Raw genomic sequence first — 17584 nt, forward strand, 5'->3', positions numbered from 1 at the left:
TCCTGTGTTCCAAATTGTAATAATCCTCTTACCATGCCTTTGAAAGTATTTTGCCTTTATTTTGTTGAAGTTTGTGCCTCTTCATTCATCTAGCACAATGGCCTGTAATCATTCTTTTCTTGTTTACTACTTATCTGGTTGAATTGAGCTTGTTATAATACAGACTCCTGATCCCATCCAAGAGAGCGAAATGAGGAGGGACACACTTTGGTCCACAGGATACCTTTGAAAGTAGAATAATGCATGATTCTACAGGCATGAGATTTCTAAAATTGTCACCCTCATACACAGACTAGAACTGTGGTGTCAGGGAGTGGAGCAGGGGAAATGTGGGCCGTGTGTTCGCGGTTGGAAAGTTAGAGTTATATATGGTGATTAATTTCCAGACACCAGCTACACCATGTAGTACCAGGACTAATGATATAATATTGTGCATGTGACAATGTCCTGGTAGGGTAGACCTTAGGGTAAATGGTCTTGCCAAAGGAAAAAAAATCAAGAAAACAAGAAACAATAGAGACCCAGGGACACTCTCGGAGATGATGATTACATCTATGTGTTGAAGGGACAGCCAGAGTTCACAGGTGTCTAAACTCATCCTCTCTCTCGTCCACATAAAGTATGTGCCGCTCCTCAGGGGTCAGCCACCTCAGGAAAGCCACCTCCAGCAACTGTCAGGACAGAGCAGGGGAACAAAGGCCCCTCCTGAGAATCTCCGCATCTCCACAGAAGCCAGGAGGCAGCTCCTTCCCCTGTGGCTTCCTTTGAAATGAGAATGTGCACAGTAGGCACTGTCCTCAGGACCCTGCACCACTCACCCCTCCTGCCAGGCCCAGGTCTCTGCAGACCACCTCAGGGCACCCTCCTCTCTTGCAGGCCTCTGATCAAGAGTCACCTTTGACCCCTTTACCTGGACCCCCTGAAGAACAGCCCCTCTATCTCCTTCCCTTCTGATCTGTCCTAGTTGGATTCATATGGACTAGACCATGTGACATTATGAAGATGTTTCTTTTAATTTTAACCATTACATAACCCTTACACATATGCATATTGTGCCTTGTGATGTGCTAATCTAGGTACACTCTATGTTTAAATCTAGCTCCTCAATAGGTATCATCAGTTTATGGAGAAAACATTATAAACCCTCTTCTAGAGCTGCTTTTCTTTAAAAAAAAAGTTATAGCTGTGGTTGGACACAATATACCTCTATTTATTTATTTTTATGTGGTCCTGAGGATCAAAACCAGGGCCTTTTATGTGCTAGGTGAGTGCTCTACCACCGAGCCACAACCCCAGTCCCAAGAGCTGCTGTTTTTAATAATTGTCTACATATATTTGTTCTCCATTATTATTTTAAATAAACATTATTATCTTTTATTTTTCAGCGCCCTGTGCCCATTGCAGAGCAGTGCCAGTAACAGGATCAGAACTCAAGGCCCCTTCCTCAAGGACATAGAAGGACTGTTTATTGGTAGAATAAAAACTATGCTGATTAAAAGGTAGAGAAGGACTGAAACTTCTAAATAGGAATAAATCAGCTTATTAGGGAACAAATCTGCTAATAGGAATGGCACTGGGGTCACCCTAAAAGGGATTAGTTTCAAAAACTACTCATGTTCAATTTTTTCTCTTCACAGCACATGGAATCAAAGAATTTCACACAAATTTCTGAATTTCTTCTTCTGGGACTTTCAGAAAACCCAGAACTTCAGCCCCTTATCTTTGTCCTTTTTCTGTCCATGTACCTGGTCACTGTGCTGGGGAACCTGCTCATCATCCTGGCCACCATCTCAGACTCCCACCTGCACACACCTATGTACTTCTTCCTCTCCAACCTGTCCTTTGTGGACATCTGCTTCACTTCCACCACCATCCCCAAGATGCTGGTGAACATCCAGACACAGAGCAAGGCCACAACATTCACAGGCTGCATCGTGCAGATTTACTTTTTTACATTGTTTGTAGGGTTGGAGAACTTCCTCCTGGCTGTGATGGCCTATGACCGGTATGTAGCCATCTGTCACCCCCTGCACTACACGGTCACCATGAACCCCAGGCTCTGTGGACTCTTGGTTTTGGTTTCCTGGATTACAAGTGCTCTCAATTCCTTGTTACAAATTTTAATGACGTTGCGACTGTCCTTCTGCACAGATGTGGAAATACCACACTTTTTTGGTGAACCTAATCACTTGGTTTATCTTGCCTGTTCTGACACTTTCTTGAATAATATGGTGCTCTATCTTGTGGCAGGGCTGCTGGGAGGTGGCCCCCTCACTGGCATCCTGTACTCCTACTCCAAGATCATTTCTTCCATCCATGCAATCTCATCAGCTCAGGGCAAGTACAGAGCCTTCTCCACCTGTGCATCTCACCTCTCCGTGGTCTCCTTATTTTATTGCACACTCCTGGGAGTGTACCTTAGTTCTTCTATTGCACAAAATGCACACTCCAGTGCAACCGCCTCTGTGATGTACACTGTGGTCACCCCCATGCTGAACCCCTTCATCTACAGTCTAAGGAATAAAGACATCAAGAGCACTCTGAGAAGACTCTTTTGGGAAAAAAATATTAAAGAGCCCATGTTGGTGGGACTTTAAAAATTGCTTTTGATCATAGGGCGGCTCAAAGCCTCATAGTGAAAAATTTGAAATGTTCTTTGTTAGAATTTTGAAATCATTTTGTTCCTTTTATCCCTTTCCTGGAGTTTCTCTTTCTTCGCTTTCGACTTCTCTATGAGAGTCATAAAACACAGTTGCTAAGCTTTCTGCTCCCTCTGAGATCTGAGCAGTTTTCTTCCTCTTTATCATCTACTACATTCTCAAAGTGATTTTCAATCCTGAATTAGAGATATTGGAAATTCACACTTATCTCAAGGGACAACACGCATTTCTGAAAAACATTTTTTTTTCCTCAAATGATGGGTCATACCAAGTGACTTTTCTTTTGTTGATACTAAAACACACTAATCTGCTGTCCTCCATGTATAAAAAATGCATTTGACAGTTAAGACGGCCTGTGTAATAATCCTATACTGGAGGGAATCCCACAGCATGGCTTTGCCCTTGTGGGTCCCTCATGCCTCCACACATCTCCATCTCAGCTGCTCTTCCTGATGAGGCCGATTCCAACAGACCAGTGAGCTTCATGGCTGAGCACTAGCTTTTCTTCTCACCATTGGGATTCTTTTCTCTTGCCCAGCATGGTGTCCAGAGTGTCTGCCATAATCACAGGCAAACTTATTTTCAAATACATGTCTCCACTTAACGTCTAAATGGAAAAAAAAAAATTGAAATGAAAATATGATTACTTTGGCCTCAAAATCAGAGAGGACTTTACATATGAGATGAACTTCTACATTACACATTGCATTACCTTGTAAATATGTCTTTTCATGCTGCAATTATAATCACTGAAGTGGAGAAGGTTGGTGTCCAGGTGTCAGGGGCTTGTTTACTGAGGACTGGTCAGCAATTTTTTAGGTTGTGTTATTGAGTCACTGACGTGTTTCTGCTTAAAAATGTCCAGTGCGGCCTAGAAATATTAATCCTTCCATTGTTCTAAGTGAAATATTCCTTCCCTTTCTAAATTTTGCCACAGCACTATAAGGGTAGTAAGTGAGCAATACCCGTATCCTTCATTATGTGTGTCTTCAGGCTCAGAATGACTTCAGTCCTCAAGATCAAAGGATGGCTCACAAGGGAGATGAATTCCTGCCCCTCATGTGATTCCAAGCCATGGGCTCTCCTGAAAACATGCATGTTCTTTTCCTGAGCCAGAATTAGAAAACCAGATTGTCCCATTTGTTGAAAAAAAGTCCTTATTAGACCATTTGCATTGAGGACTGCTTGTTCTGCAGCAATAGCTAGCTATTACAAAAACTAAAGGAAATAGAACTGAGGACAATTGTAATAATATCCCAGTATGTATTTTTTTATTTGTTCTGATTTTAAAGACGATATTCACAGTTGAACACAAAAGGTGGAGTAAAATATTCAGAAGTTTCAGGAATGAGGGCTTAGACACCTGTGGCGTCTGTCCTTCTTTCCATCACATTCTCTACCCACCAAGCAGCTCTGACCTAGGGAAGTGCCCCCCCCCACCCACACACACATTCACCAACATGGTTCTCACTCTGTCTATTTGCTTGAATGGAATGGCCACCAAATTTCTGTGAAGGGGCAGATAGTAAATGTCTTAGGCTTCACAGACCAGATGGTCCCTCACGGTGACACTGCTCTGCAACAGGGGTGACAGCCATCAGAGGTAACACACAAATGAGCAGGTGTGACTGTCTCCCAATAAAACCTGACTTGGAGACCAAAATTTGAATTTGATGCAAAATCATAATAAGATACTATTTAACATTCCCACAAATGAACCTAAAATAGCTGATCTCTTGGAAGTGGAGAGTAGAGTAAGGATTACCAGTGGCTAGACAGGGGAATAGAAAAGGGTAATGGAGACAGGTTGGTCAACAGGCACAAAGGTACAGGCAGACAGGAGGAATGCACTCTCTTGTTCCATTGCATATGAAGGTGACTAAACAACAAAATCGGGCTCTATATGTGTAATAAGGATTGTAATGCATTCCACTGTTGTCGTGTATTTAAAAAAACAATAATAAGATCAACAAAAATAAATAAATAAAAGATCGCTGGATGAGAGGATTTTGGATGATCTCAGCACATACATATATCAAAATATCATTTATAACTCATAATTACATAAAATTATCATCAATCAAAAATAGACTAATAATTCAAAAGTAACACAAACTTTTAGGAAGAAAATAATAATGTTGATGTGAAGGGGGAGAACCAGGAATCCTCACACATTACCACCAGGAATGGAGAATGGCTCCACTACTGGGGAAAACACTTGGGCAGTTCCTCAGAACAGAATTATCTTACACCCAATAAGTCCACCCCATCAAAGAATGGAAAACAGGGACTCAAATAAATACTTGTACATCAGTGTTCACAGCAGCAATATTTGTAGTAACCAAAAATGGGGGAAAGCAGTGTCCACCACAGACACCGGCATGAACATAGTATATGTTCATCACAGATCATTCAGCCAGGGAAAGAATCTACGTGCTGACACTTGTTGAAAGGGTGAACTTTGCAGCATTAAACTAAATAATAAACTAAAACAGAAGGACACATCTAGTGGGACTCCACTCATATGAAATAGCTAAAATATGCAAATTTGTAGAGATAGGGAGTAGATGGGAACTGAGCAGGGGCTGGGGGAGGGAAGTGAAGAGCTCTTTCTCAATAGTTACAGAGTCTTTGGAATGACGATAACTTTTGGAAACTGTAGTAATTGTGAAATGTATTTTGTTCCACTTCAATTAACAAGGCTAATTTCATGTTATATGTTTATGTTATATGTCTTAATCACAGTAAAAACAAATAATTATTCAATTTGAGTATCATACAGTTTTCAAGTGTCACAATTACTGCTCTTTCTTTGATTTTTTTCAGCTACTTGAAAACATAAAACCCACTCATGCCTCATTTCAAAACAGGGGCGAATGGGTTTGGCCTGTGGACCATGAATTTCCAGTTCCTCCTCCAATGTGCTTTGGGACTAGAGTGTGCTGTCCCAGAGCCGTTTCTGATCTGGTGGGCTCCTGGGTGCATGGTATGGGGGAAGGTGTGGGGGGTGGTAAGGTTGGGGAGGATGACTGGAGACAAGGCCCAAATGGAGCTGGGATATGGGGTGACCCAGTCCTTCATGTCCCCAGCTGTGGAGGAGTGCAGCTCTGTGCAATGTCAGGGCCACAACTCCACCCGCTGTGTCAATGTGAAGGGCAGCCGGAGATTCCTCCATTGTCATGGACAGGTGGCTGCGTGCAGGCCCCTGATTGGCTAATGTCCATGATTTATGAAGGTGTATGATCCTGACACACAAGCATGTGTGCATTGATATACACGCACGTGTGCTCACACATATGCACACATACACTCTGCTCATGGGTATACATGGGAGCACACTTGTATGTGAGAAAACTTAAGCCTACATGGGCACACACATGCACAAGCAAATGAAAGGCCAGCACATGCAAGCATGGGTGCACACATGCTCACACTCAGGTGCACACACACCCACACACACCAATGTGTGCTTCTGCAGCTTTTCCCCACAGAGGTCCCTACTCTACACCACCTTCTGGAGGCAACAGCCAGTGAGTGGAAGCCACAGCAGAAGCTCAGGGCAGAGAAGGACTCTCACCAACACCATCTGCTCCGCTCTCTGCCCCAAGGTCTGCATCTCTGGCTCTGACTCCCTCATTTCTCCTCTACCCCATGTTCCTCCCACTTCTTTGACAAAGCCCAGAGTTGTTCTGAGACTTCCTGATGTTCAGCCAGTAACTAAACGTTGGGTGAGAGTGAAAGGAAGTGAGACTTCAGGAAGGCAGGAAGCTTCGTGGACAAGCAGCAATAGAGGCTAGCTCTACCTGAGTTCTAACCTGGTCTCATGGGAACAGGGAAAGAGCAGGAAATTTTTCCTCTCTGCTCCGACCAATATCCCACTGGGAAATCAATGCTCAGGGACTGAAGGATCCAGAGGAGATTCACCTAATGAGCAGGAGAGGGAACTGTCAGCAGAGCCTCTGATGCTGTCACCCAGAGGGTGCATCTTGGGCTGGATGGGGACTTTGTGGTCTGTTTGGGGGTCCTTAATCAAGCTGGGGATCAAAGGCTTCACTCCTTCTTGCTTGTCTGAGGACAGCGTTTCCATATCCATCCACCAGGCTAAAATCCAGACTCCCACCCATGGACCTTCTTTTCAGAGACCCCATCCAGGCGAGTATGAGACCCCAGTAGATACTGCAGGAATATTCAGCAAGAATGAAAGTTGGCAGAGTTTCCCTAAGGTCACCTGGACCAAGCCAGCCTAGCTGAGACATCCCTGTCATTGTGTGCTTGACTACTTAGCAATTTGTTTAATGTGTTAAAATTATACTGGTTTTTAGAAGCTACAAGGCATGGATCATGGTTGACGATTATATATTGGGAATAGAAGTCTAATTGAATCAGACTCGATAAAGAAGTAGTGTAAAGTATTTTCTATAAAATTAGAACATATCCAAAGGAGTTTAACATTATAAAGATCAGACTATTACACTACAGACAAATACCACTTTGCAACACAGCTCCGAGATTCCACAGTAACTACTGTCTTGCTGGGTTTTCACAGGAGCCAAGTAACTTATTCACTAAGTCAAAGGGGAAAGTACATTGCTTTACATTGCAACACTGCTGAGGCTGGATGTATTTTGGGTGTGTTAGCTAATCTCTTTCTCTGCAATTCCATATTGTTTGTGCAAGTTCTTTTTTTCTTTTAGTTTTATTGATTTTTATTTATACATGACAACGGAATTCATTACAGTTCTTATTAAACAAACCAACAAACAAAAACTCTTAGGGATCCATTTCTTTCTTTCTCCTCATCCAGTAGGTGGAGTTGTCTCATCCAGTAGATGTCTCTGCCCTCAGGAGGGTGTAGGTAATCAGGGTGAGAATACTGGACCTGGTGTGGAGCATCTGGAAGTGGGTAGTGCCACCCATCAGTCCCAGCAGGGAAATAGCGCCTCACAGGTCTGTTTTGAGACCACTCCTGGGACTTGAGCCCCCAGTGTCGTCTCCATCTCTTGCCTGGAGATTTCCCAGATCCTGGTCTCTCTGTTAAGCTCCAGATTTTAGTCCCCTCCCCTCTCTTACTTATCAGGTCCCACTGCCAGACCTCTCACCCCCAGGCTCACACCAGGTGGCCGGTGCCCTGTTTGCAATGCACTCCTGTCCAGCTGAGAGCTGTTTTTGTGGTGGGTGGCCACTGTGCGGAGTTAACGCTGTTGGGAAGGTGGAGGGGGGATTGGAAGTCAGGTCCCCGCTCTGAAGGCGATCCAATCTGATAGCCACGCCCACCACAAGGTGGTGAGGAGGGTTTTGCAAGATGGAGTTCCTCTGCTTCCAGCGCCAGGGTGTCAGGTGAGGTGGGGGGAGCTGGGCGATGGCCTTATGTTTGTGTAGGTAGCAGCCGAGTAGTGACCTGCTTGGGAGCGGCGCGCAGTCTGGAGCTCAGCAGAGGTGCCCACAGGTGGTTCTGCTAGGCCACTTGTGAGCCATGTGAGAGCTGAACTGCGGGCTTTGGGTCCAGAATCAGGAGACTTTCTCGGGCCCAGAGGCCTGCTATCTGCGCAGTGCTGGTGATTTCTGTGAAAACCCGCTGTACAGGGGTCCTCTCACACTCTCTGAGATGTTGTATTCTGTCCAGGTGAGACCTTGTGGAGAAGCTGCCTGTCTGCTGTCTTGGTTTCATGCCACAGAGCAGCCAGAGACAGGACTCCTCTATTTCGCCATCTTGGATCTCCTGTTTGTGCAAGTTATTTTTTTCCTTTCTTTTCTTTTCTTTTCTTTTTTTTTTTTTTTTGGTGGGAGGGGAACCGAGTGTTCTAACTTTTGATTTTGTTCTTTCACAGGATTAATTGATTTTCCACTCTTTGCCATTTACAATTTCATTATTTTATATATTATAGATATATTTGGGGGAGCGGCAATGTGAGAGTTTATAAACTTTTTGTGGTCAAACCTACGTCAGTCACATTGCAGACCCAATCCCTCCATAGCTTTTTAAATCTAGACAGATCCTCTGCACAGCTTTTGGTAATCAATTGCCTCTTTTGCTTTTTGCTACCTTATTGCACATGTTTTTCCTTATTGCTTTGTGGAATTGATACTATTTATATAAAGAGCAAACATATGCCACATGATGGAACCTATTTTTTTGCATTCAACTAAAGTTTGCCCCTGTATTTCTCATGAGCATACTTTTATACATAGAAGCTTTACTGTATTTATGAAGATTCCCTGTCTATACAACAGGTGTAAATAATTGGCATCATAGGATTCCTATGAGGAACAATGAAAAGATGTATGCAACGTGTTTAGCTCTCACATGTGGTGAGAACTCGGAAAGGAATTCAAGAGTTTTCATCATGGTTGAGACTTAATTTCATCATTCTTGCCATCATGTCCAAAGTCATAAGCTCTTTTGAATCCATTTATGTTTATATAGGATGAAATAATTGTGGGTGCTTCTTTCACTGCTCCCAAGTATCTGTTTTTATTATTATATTTCTAGGTCTTTGCCAATTCAATCTTGAATTAGATGCTCATGTTGATAGAATAAGATTATTATTATTTGGGGCCTTTTGTTGAGAATTTACTTGAAATGTTAATCAGTTTCATTCAATGCAGTTATTTGATACCCCTTTAAATACTCAATCATTCTTTTTAAAAAATACCTTTATTTTATTTATTTTTATGTGGTGCTGAGGATTGAACCCAGCACCTCGCATGTGCTAGGCAAGTGCTCTACCACTGAGCCACAACCCCAGCCCCAAATACTCAGTCATCCTTTTAAGTGTATAAACTAGCTTGCTTCAATATTTTCTGTATTTTCTAACATTTTTTTCACCTTTGTAAAAACACACAAAGAAAGCAGGCAAGATCTCCACTCACGTGGATCTTACATTGTAATGGCAAAGACAGAATACGATGCAATACGTGTGTCTGTGAGACAACATCCACAAGGATAAATCACATGGAGAAGTGGACAGAGTGTCTTGAGGGGGGCAGGATGCCATGGAGGTTATAGAGAGTGGTCTTCAGAGCTGTGGTTCTTGAGCTCATGTATTCTCAGTTGGGAACAATCCTTTCGAGGTGCTGTTGAATTCATCTTGTGTATATTTTGCTGAGGGTATTTTTATTTATGTTCATGAAGAACATCAGTCTGCAGTTTTTCTTTCTTCATAGGGACCTTGTCTGTCCAGATCATCACTTTTAAATACAGATGCCTGAAACAAAGGAATCCACTTGGGTCTAGGGGATGCCTGTGAAATCAAATACCATGTGATTCCACCTAAATGAGAAGTCTAAAGTGACCAAGCTCATTGAGCACAGAGAAGAAGGGTGTTGAGGGAGTGTGGGAGGGAACATTTGCTTCTTCATTGGGTATAAAGTTTATTATATAAGACATTTAATTTCTAGATACCTGATTACAACATAGTGCCTGGCACAAGCAAATGATATTGAAAACATTCCATGAGGTCAGAACTGGTGTTAATTGTTCTTAGCACAGACAAAAACAAAGCAAAAACCAAAACAAAACAAAACTCGGGAAGGGATGGATGTGTCTAGGGCATTGATTGCATGGGGGCACCAGGCTCTGTACATGGCTGAACTCATCAGATTGTGCACATGACATATGTGCAGTCCTTCAACTATAACTAGGTCTCAGGGAAGCTGCTTAAAACTAAAGTTTAAGGGACGACTTGTTTCCTCCATCTGTGAGATCTCATCAGCTCAGGGGAGGTATAAAGCATCCACCTGTGTATCTCACCTCTCTGTGGTCCCCTTATTTTATTGTACTATTCCAAGTGTGCACCTTAGTTCTGCTGTGACCCAAAACTCACCCTCAAGTGCAAGAGCCTTGGTGACACACACTGTGGTCATTCCCATGTTGAACCCCTTCATCTACAGTCTGAGGAATAAGGACATCAAGAGTGCTCTGAAAATATTCTCAGATAAACTATATAAGCATCCTCTGTCCTGAGACTAAAAAATTGCTGTTGACTGCAGAGTTTGAAGCCCCAGAGCAAGAAATAGGCAGTCCGTCCAGATGGTGGAAGTAGAACTTGTTCCTTCTGTTTATTTTCTTGAGTTTCCTTTCTTTGGTTTCAACTCCTCTACAACAGTTTCATAACTCACTTTGTGAAGCTTTCTGTCTTTGACATCCTAACTGTGTTCACCTTGTCCCTTTCATACTTTCTCAAAGTTATTTTCAATTGTGGATTGAAAATATTGGAAATTCCCAATTATCTCATGGGACAACTTGCCTTTTTTAAAGAATAATCTCTTCTCAAAGGCCAGGAACACACGAGTAAGTTTTCTTTCATTTTCACTCAAAAGCCCATACATGTGTTGAACTCCTCCTGTGAAGAAGATGCCAGCCTCTGTATATAGATTGAGGCTCCATTGATCTCCACATACAAATGCACACATGCAGTGTTTGCTTCTGGCTGGCATCTTTCATTTAACCCAAGGACCTGTCCCCTTCATGTTGTTGTAAATGACAGGATTTCATTTTTCTTGAAGGCTGAAGAGGACTCAGTTATGGATATACCTCATTTCCATTTTCCATGCATTTACAGATGGGAAGCTCAGCTGCTTCCATACCCTGACTACTGTGAAGACTGCCCCAGGAAAGGTGGGGAGTGCAGGTACTTCATTGGGTGTTGAGCTCATTCCCTCTCTTGCTTTATTACCGAGATCTACCTCCATGAGTCTGGATTATTTTTCTGTCTCAAAGCCTCTTAGTTCACCTGCCCATGTGTAGATTTTGTGGCTAAGACTCTCTCTTCTTTCTCTTCAACCATCTCCTAATTTTTGTTCTATATTCAACTAAAATTTACAGAGGACAAACTCCTTACCAGGAACTGGGCTGGACATCACGGTTGCAGGCACAGATGAGAAAGGGTTCAGAATTTTGAGGAATTCATACTATGCATGAGTAGGCAAATTCAGTAAGCTGAGGATGACGGGGAGCAAAGAGAATCACACAAAAAGGTAGGAAATCTTTGAGTTGGTCTTATTTGCCTCACCTCAGTACACATTTCTGCAAGTGAGTTTTCAGAGCAAAAGCACACACAGAGTGTCACTTCTGAGAATGTTTATTAAAGATTTGGTTTCTTAAAAATTAAAAAAGAAACCATTCTTGTAGATAGCTGGGTAAATGCCATGTTATACTCATACGACTTAGATTTTCTGGATGACAAGTAAAATGGGTGATCAACATAGAACTTTATGAACAGTGCCAAGATCAGAAAAAAACCCCGAAGGAAGATCCAAGGGATGAGTTTCTTTAAACAGGTAAGAGCAGAAGTAGTCAGAGGGCTAGATGACAAAGGCCAGGCTCTCAGGACCTTGATGTCATGCATGCTGCTGCTCAGGAGAGTCCTGTGATGGCCTTCACTAGGGGGCATGATCCTGCTGGCCCCTTCACATTCCTGTTTCTCAGACTGTGAATAAAGGGGTTCAGCATGTGGGTGACCTTCTCCAAAGTTACATTAAGGTCATCCTAGACAAGAGACCTCCTGAAGTGCTGAGGTAGACCGCAAGAGCTGTGTTTTAAATCTTATGTGTCCTCCAAGACCCTGTGTTTAACCTCGGTCCCCCACTTGGTGCTATTGGAAGGTGGTAGAAATGCTAAGAGGAAGGTCTAGTGGGAGGTCTTAGTTCACTGGGAGATTTTCCGTGAATGAGAAATGTTACCCAGGTCTCCTCCTCTTTCTTTTTTCACTTCCTGGCCATGAGGTGAGCAGCTTTACTCTGCAACATGTTTGCCACCCCTCATCAAGGGCTCATTGCCACAGGGCCAAGCCATGGGGCCAATCCACCACAAATTGGAACCTTGAAAACTGTGAGCCAAAATAAACCTTCTCTCTTTATAAATCAATTATCTAAGGTGTTGTGTTATAGTAAAAGAGTGTTGACTAGCACAGCCAGGGCATCAAGCAAGAAGACATCAGACCCACAGGTGAAAAAGGCTTTGGACTAGCCCCCAGGTAACAAAATTCTCAGGATGGAGGGGAAAAAAATCTGAGAAGAAGAGAAGAGGATTTCAGTAAGAGAGAAAAAACCTAGAACGATAGACACTAAATACAGTGCTACTCTATTGATGAGGTTGCCTGAATGGAGAAACTCAGGACTCTGGCAAAATCTCAGAAGAGTGGGGGTTCCCATGTGTGTGCAGAAGGGAGGCAATCGGAGAGGTTCTAAGTAGTAAAATCCACAGTGTAAATCACACGTCCATCTGTACCATCTCCCTAGTCTCTACACAGCAGAGAATGAGAGCAATGAAGTGTCAGATGCCAACATTTCTTATTGTCCCTAATCTGTTTATTTTAATATCCAACATTTTTACCCCAATCAGAAAGCAAATTTCACCACAGTCTTCTGTACGTTTTATGTCTGGATTGACAGAAAGCCACAGCAGATTTCAGGGTTCTCCTTCATATACCAGGTCTCATTAGAACAAAGCACATGAGGGTAATTTCAGCCCGGGATGCACCGTGACAGCAATGACAGCTCGCAATTACATGGAAGAAAGTGAAAAGCAATCATGACTTTAACAGGAAAGGGAAACATATCAAAATTTGAACTGTTAACAGATATCATTCACTTTAATAATTTTTAATCTAAATTTTAATTGGAGAAAATTATAAATTAACATTTTAATTGGAGAAAATTATAAATGACCATGAGAGATCCAAGGACCCTTTCATGAGCTTCCACCATGGTAACACTGAGCAAAATATCACAGCCAGGGAATTTACACTAAAAACAAAGAAATGAAACTACAAAGCAAAGAGAAGCATCCATTGCCCATGTTTATTGCATCATTCTAAATAGTAAGATATGGAGTCAACTTATGTGCCCATCAACAGATGAGTGGAGATATAAAATGTGGTATATACACAACATGGAACATCATTCAACCATATATAAAGATGAAATCCTGTCATTTGGGGCCACGTGGATGGAGCTGGAGGACATTGTGCAAAGTGAATAATGCAGATACAGAAAGACAAGCTCTTCATGGTCTCTCTTGTATGAGGAAGTTAATAAAATGACAACTAGAATGTAGAATAGAGAATACTAGATATTGGGAAGGAGTTGGAGAGGGGTGGATAAATAGAGGCTGGATTTGAGGAGTATACTCATTGCATTATAGTTAAAGAATGAGTGTATGTGTGTGTGTGTGTGTGTGTGTATATATATATATATAAAAGCATGCTCCAGTTTCAGTAGAATTGACATTGGTATGTGTGGAAATACCATATCAGGCTGAACCTCATTAATGTTTATAATTAATATATGCTCATCAACGCAGAGGATGGTTCCCATAAGCCAAGGATCTCAAGTTTTGTCCTTTTACAGCCCCATTCAATCCCCACCTCTGCCTAATGCCTAGACCCTTAGAACTATTAATCTATTTACCATTTATCTATTGCTATCTTTTCAAAAATGTTGTCTAGTGTTTAAAAATATGTGCCTGGAAAAAATGGTGGAGTGGATACCTGTTTTGTCCATGCCTAATGTGGTCTCTGTGAACATCATGTTGGAACAGAAATAGGATCCAAAAGATGCAAATAAAACCTAATGAACAGCTAACACCATGGTAGGTGAAAGGCTACCTTATCAAGAATGAAAGTTATATAGGAAAAAAATCATGAATACACAATTGAAAAACTATTCTCAGGCAGGCATGGGGGTGCATCCTTGTAATACCATTGTCTCAATAGTCTGAGGCAGGTGGATCACAAGTTCAAGGCTTGTCTCAGCAATTTAGTGAGGCCCTAAGCAATTTAGCAAGACACTGTCTCAAACAAAAAACCAGAAATGTCTGTGGATGTAGCTCAGTGGTTAAGCACCAGTGGGTTCAATCAATGCTACCAAAAGAAATTTTTTTTCTCAAATTTTCTTCCACAAGAAAATTATAAAAATAGCCTTAGTTGTGAAATAATTTTTTCACATAAGAATACAAATTATGACTATTTTGGCAAAATAAACTATTACTTAGTATGATGTATGTGAATTGAGATTCAATTATTTCTAAAAAAAGATGTATTTTATGGGATAAGTGAGAATTCTCAAATATTTCTTATCCAAAGATGGAAATAATTTTGAGAAAGTTGGAAAATGACAAATGGAGGGGATTTGAATTCATAGAGATCAGAAAGTGAAATAAATTGACCAATTCAGTGGAATTGTGTGTAGTAGATGAAATCAAAGAAATGATAACTCAGGAATAAATTAGAAGGAGCAAGTTCTGATAAAGAATCCCAGATTTCAGACCAAAGGCTCTGAGCCCTGTGATCATGGGCACATCTCCAGTTTCAGTAGAATTGACACTTTTATCTTTCTCTCTCATAGAGTCTTCTCAGAGCACTCTTGATGTCCTTGTTCCTCAGACTGTAGATGAAGGGGTTCAGCATGGGGGTGACCACAGTGTACATCACTGAGGCTGTTGCAATGGAGTGTGAGTTTTGGGCCACAGCAGAACTGAGGTACACTCCCAGGAGTGTGCAATAAAATAAGGAGACCATGGAAAGGTGAGACGCACAGGTGGAGAAGGCTTTGTACTTGCCCTGAGCTGATGAGATTGCACGGATGGAGGACACTATCTTGCAGTAAGAGTAAAGGATGCCAGCGAGGGGGCCACCTCCCAGAAAGAAAGAAGCAATATATATCACCACCTCATTGAGAAAGGTGTCAGAGCAGGCACGGTGAATTGCCTGATTAAGTTCACAGAAAAAGTGTGGGATTTCCAAGTCTGTGCAGAAGGACAGCCGCAACATCATTAAGCTTTGTAACAATGCATGTAAAAAACTCACAAACCAGGACACCAAAACGAGCAATCCACAGAGTCTGAAGTTCATGATGACCATGTAGTTCAGGGGAAGACAGATGGCCACATACCGATCATAGGCCATCACAGCCAAAAGAAAGTCATCCAACCCAACAAAGAGTACAAAAAAGTGAATCTGGGTGATGCAGCCTGCATAGGAAATGGCCTTGCTCTGTGTCTGGATGTTCACCAGCATCTTGGGGATGGTGGTGGAGGTGAAGCAGATGTCCACAAAGGACAGGTTGGAGAGGAAGAAGTACATGGGCGTGTGCAGGTGGGAGTCTGAGATGACAGCCAGGACGATGAGCAGGTTCCCCAGCACAGTGACCAGGTACATGGACAGGAAAAGGCCAAAGATGAGGGGCTGCAGTTCTGGGTCCTCTTCAAGTCCCAGAAGAAGAAATTCTAAATGTAGAGTATCATTCCCTGGTTCCACATGCATGTGACTACCAGAAATGAGAAAAAAAGCATAACTAATTTTCCCTAGACAGGTATTACTCACATCATTGAAGTGAAATGATACATATTTTTCTGAAAAGAATTAATTTAGGGAGTAGCTCAGTGGTGGAGTGATTGCCTAACATGTGCAAGGTCCTGGGTTTCAACCTTAGCCCCACAGAAAGAGAAATAAAACAAGGGAAAGGAGAGAAATTAACTTCTATAGAAGATCTGTATATCTTACCCCACAAGGGATCCCGTGCCAACTCTATAATGAATTTCTACTTCACTGTATGATTCACTAGGAAGTCTTATATTTCAGAATTGTAAAGATTTTCATGCATTTCAGAAATACAAATCAAACACTCCTGATGAACACTTTGTGTCTTGGTGTCTGTGAATTATGCATAGTAAACTAGGAAGGTCAGATATCTCCCCAACATACCCAATTCATTTCTTTGGCTACATAGCCAGCTGTAGGATATCTGGTTCCCATGGTGACTCTGTTTTTTTTTTGTGTGTGTGTGGAACCTCCCTATATTTTTCCATAATGACTTCATTAATTTGCATTCTTACCAACTCTGAATAAGGTTTCCGCTTTTCTCCACATTCTCACTGGCCCTCTCACTGATATCTTTGGTCATTTTGATAACAGCCCTCCTAAATGGTGTGAGGTGATATTCTACTGCAGTCTTAGTAAGCATTTCCCTGATAATTGGCAATTTTAAGCATTTTTCATATGGCTATTGGTTGTTTGTATGTGGTAGAGATACATAGTGGAATAATATTCATTATTATTGAAAGATTGAATCCTGTCACTGGGGACAATGTAATGCTGTATTACTCAGTATATAATTATAGTTAGCACTAATATATTACATATTTAAAAAATATCTTAAGGGGAGGATTTTGAGTATTCCACCACAGATAAATGATCAATGTTTCAGGTAATTAACCTGATTACCCTTATGCAATTATACACTATTCACACAAGCATGGAAACATATAGTTATACCTATAAAGTTGTACAATTATGTTAATTAATAATAAACAGTAACTAATTATTTAGTATCAACTCTATTGCATCAGTAATATGTATAAGGACAAAATTCTCCATTACCCAGTGTGAGGGAGAGAACATATGAAAAATATTTTAAGATCACTTAATATGTCCCATGGTGATGGGTACTATGAAGAAAAAAAAGAGTAGAGAGGTAGTGTGCTTTTACGGCAATGCAGGGAAAACCAGCAGGAAGAGGGACATCCAAAGAGAGACAACAAGGAAGGCAGGGCAGGAGCCACAAATGATCCTCAGCAGTGTGGTCTTCACTGGGGGAATAGTAAGTGCAAAGATCCTCAGAAATGTGATTGTTTCAGGAAACCGAGGCTTAAAAGAAAGGCCTTGGCAAGGAGAAGGAATCAGAGGAGGAGAGATGAGAGATGGTGTCAGAGAATGTTGAGGAATGAGCTGGCCTCATTGCTCTCTGAGGCTACAAGGTACAGGGCGTCCTTCATCCACATCCTGAACCTGTTGCCCTTAAATTTGCTGCAAAGACATTCTGTGGATTGCAAAAGATTCCCTCCTTGCTACCACCTGAGGGTTAAGTTCTGTTCTGACCTCTAGATGCTAAGAGTCACCCTGGAATATATAAGCTCAGGTACCCCT

The 17584-nt window shown here is 41.8% G+C and overlaps 2 protein-coding genes across 2 annotated transcripts; one reads left to right on the forward strand and one right to left on the reverse strand.

Annotated features, from left to right (window-relative positions):
* Positions 1 to 1640: 1640 nt before the first annotated feature.
* Positions 1641 to 2597, forward strand: LOC143400101 (olfactory receptor 7A17-like). The gene has a single exon (XM_076857386.2). It carries the CDS (start codon positions 1641 to 1643, stop codon positions 2595 to 2597), a length of 957 nt encoding a protein of 318 aa, XP_076713501.2.
* A 12389-nt stretch (positions 2598 to 14986) lies between these two features.
* Positions 14987 to 15922, reverse strand: LOC143400108 (olfactory receptor 7A10-like). The gene has a single exon (XM_076857400.2). The coding sequence runs from the start codon at positions 15920 to 15922 to the stop codon at positions 14987 to 14989; it is 936 nt and encodes a 311-aa protein (XP_076713515.2).
* Positions 15923 to 17584: the final 1662 nt, after the last annotated feature.

This window comes from Callospermophilus lateralis, chromosome 1 (genome assembly GCF_048772815.1).
Source record: "Callospermophilus lateralis isolate mCalLat2 chromosome 1, mCalLat2.hap1, whole genome shotgun sequence".
Taxonomy (NCBI): Eukaryota; Metazoa; Chordata; class Mammalia; order Rodentia; family Sciuridae; genus Callospermophilus; species Callospermophilus lateralis.

What these genes read in the sequence shown, in the direction of transcription:
- LOC143400101 (XM_076857386.2), top strand. Translation starts at nt 1,641, where the DNA reads ATGGAATCAAAGAATTTCACACAAATTTCTGAATTTCTTCTTCTGGGA.
- LOC143400108 (XM_076857400.2), bottom strand. Translation starts at nt 15,922, where the DNA reads ATGCATGTGGAACCAGGGAATGATACTCTACATTTAGAATTTCTTCTT.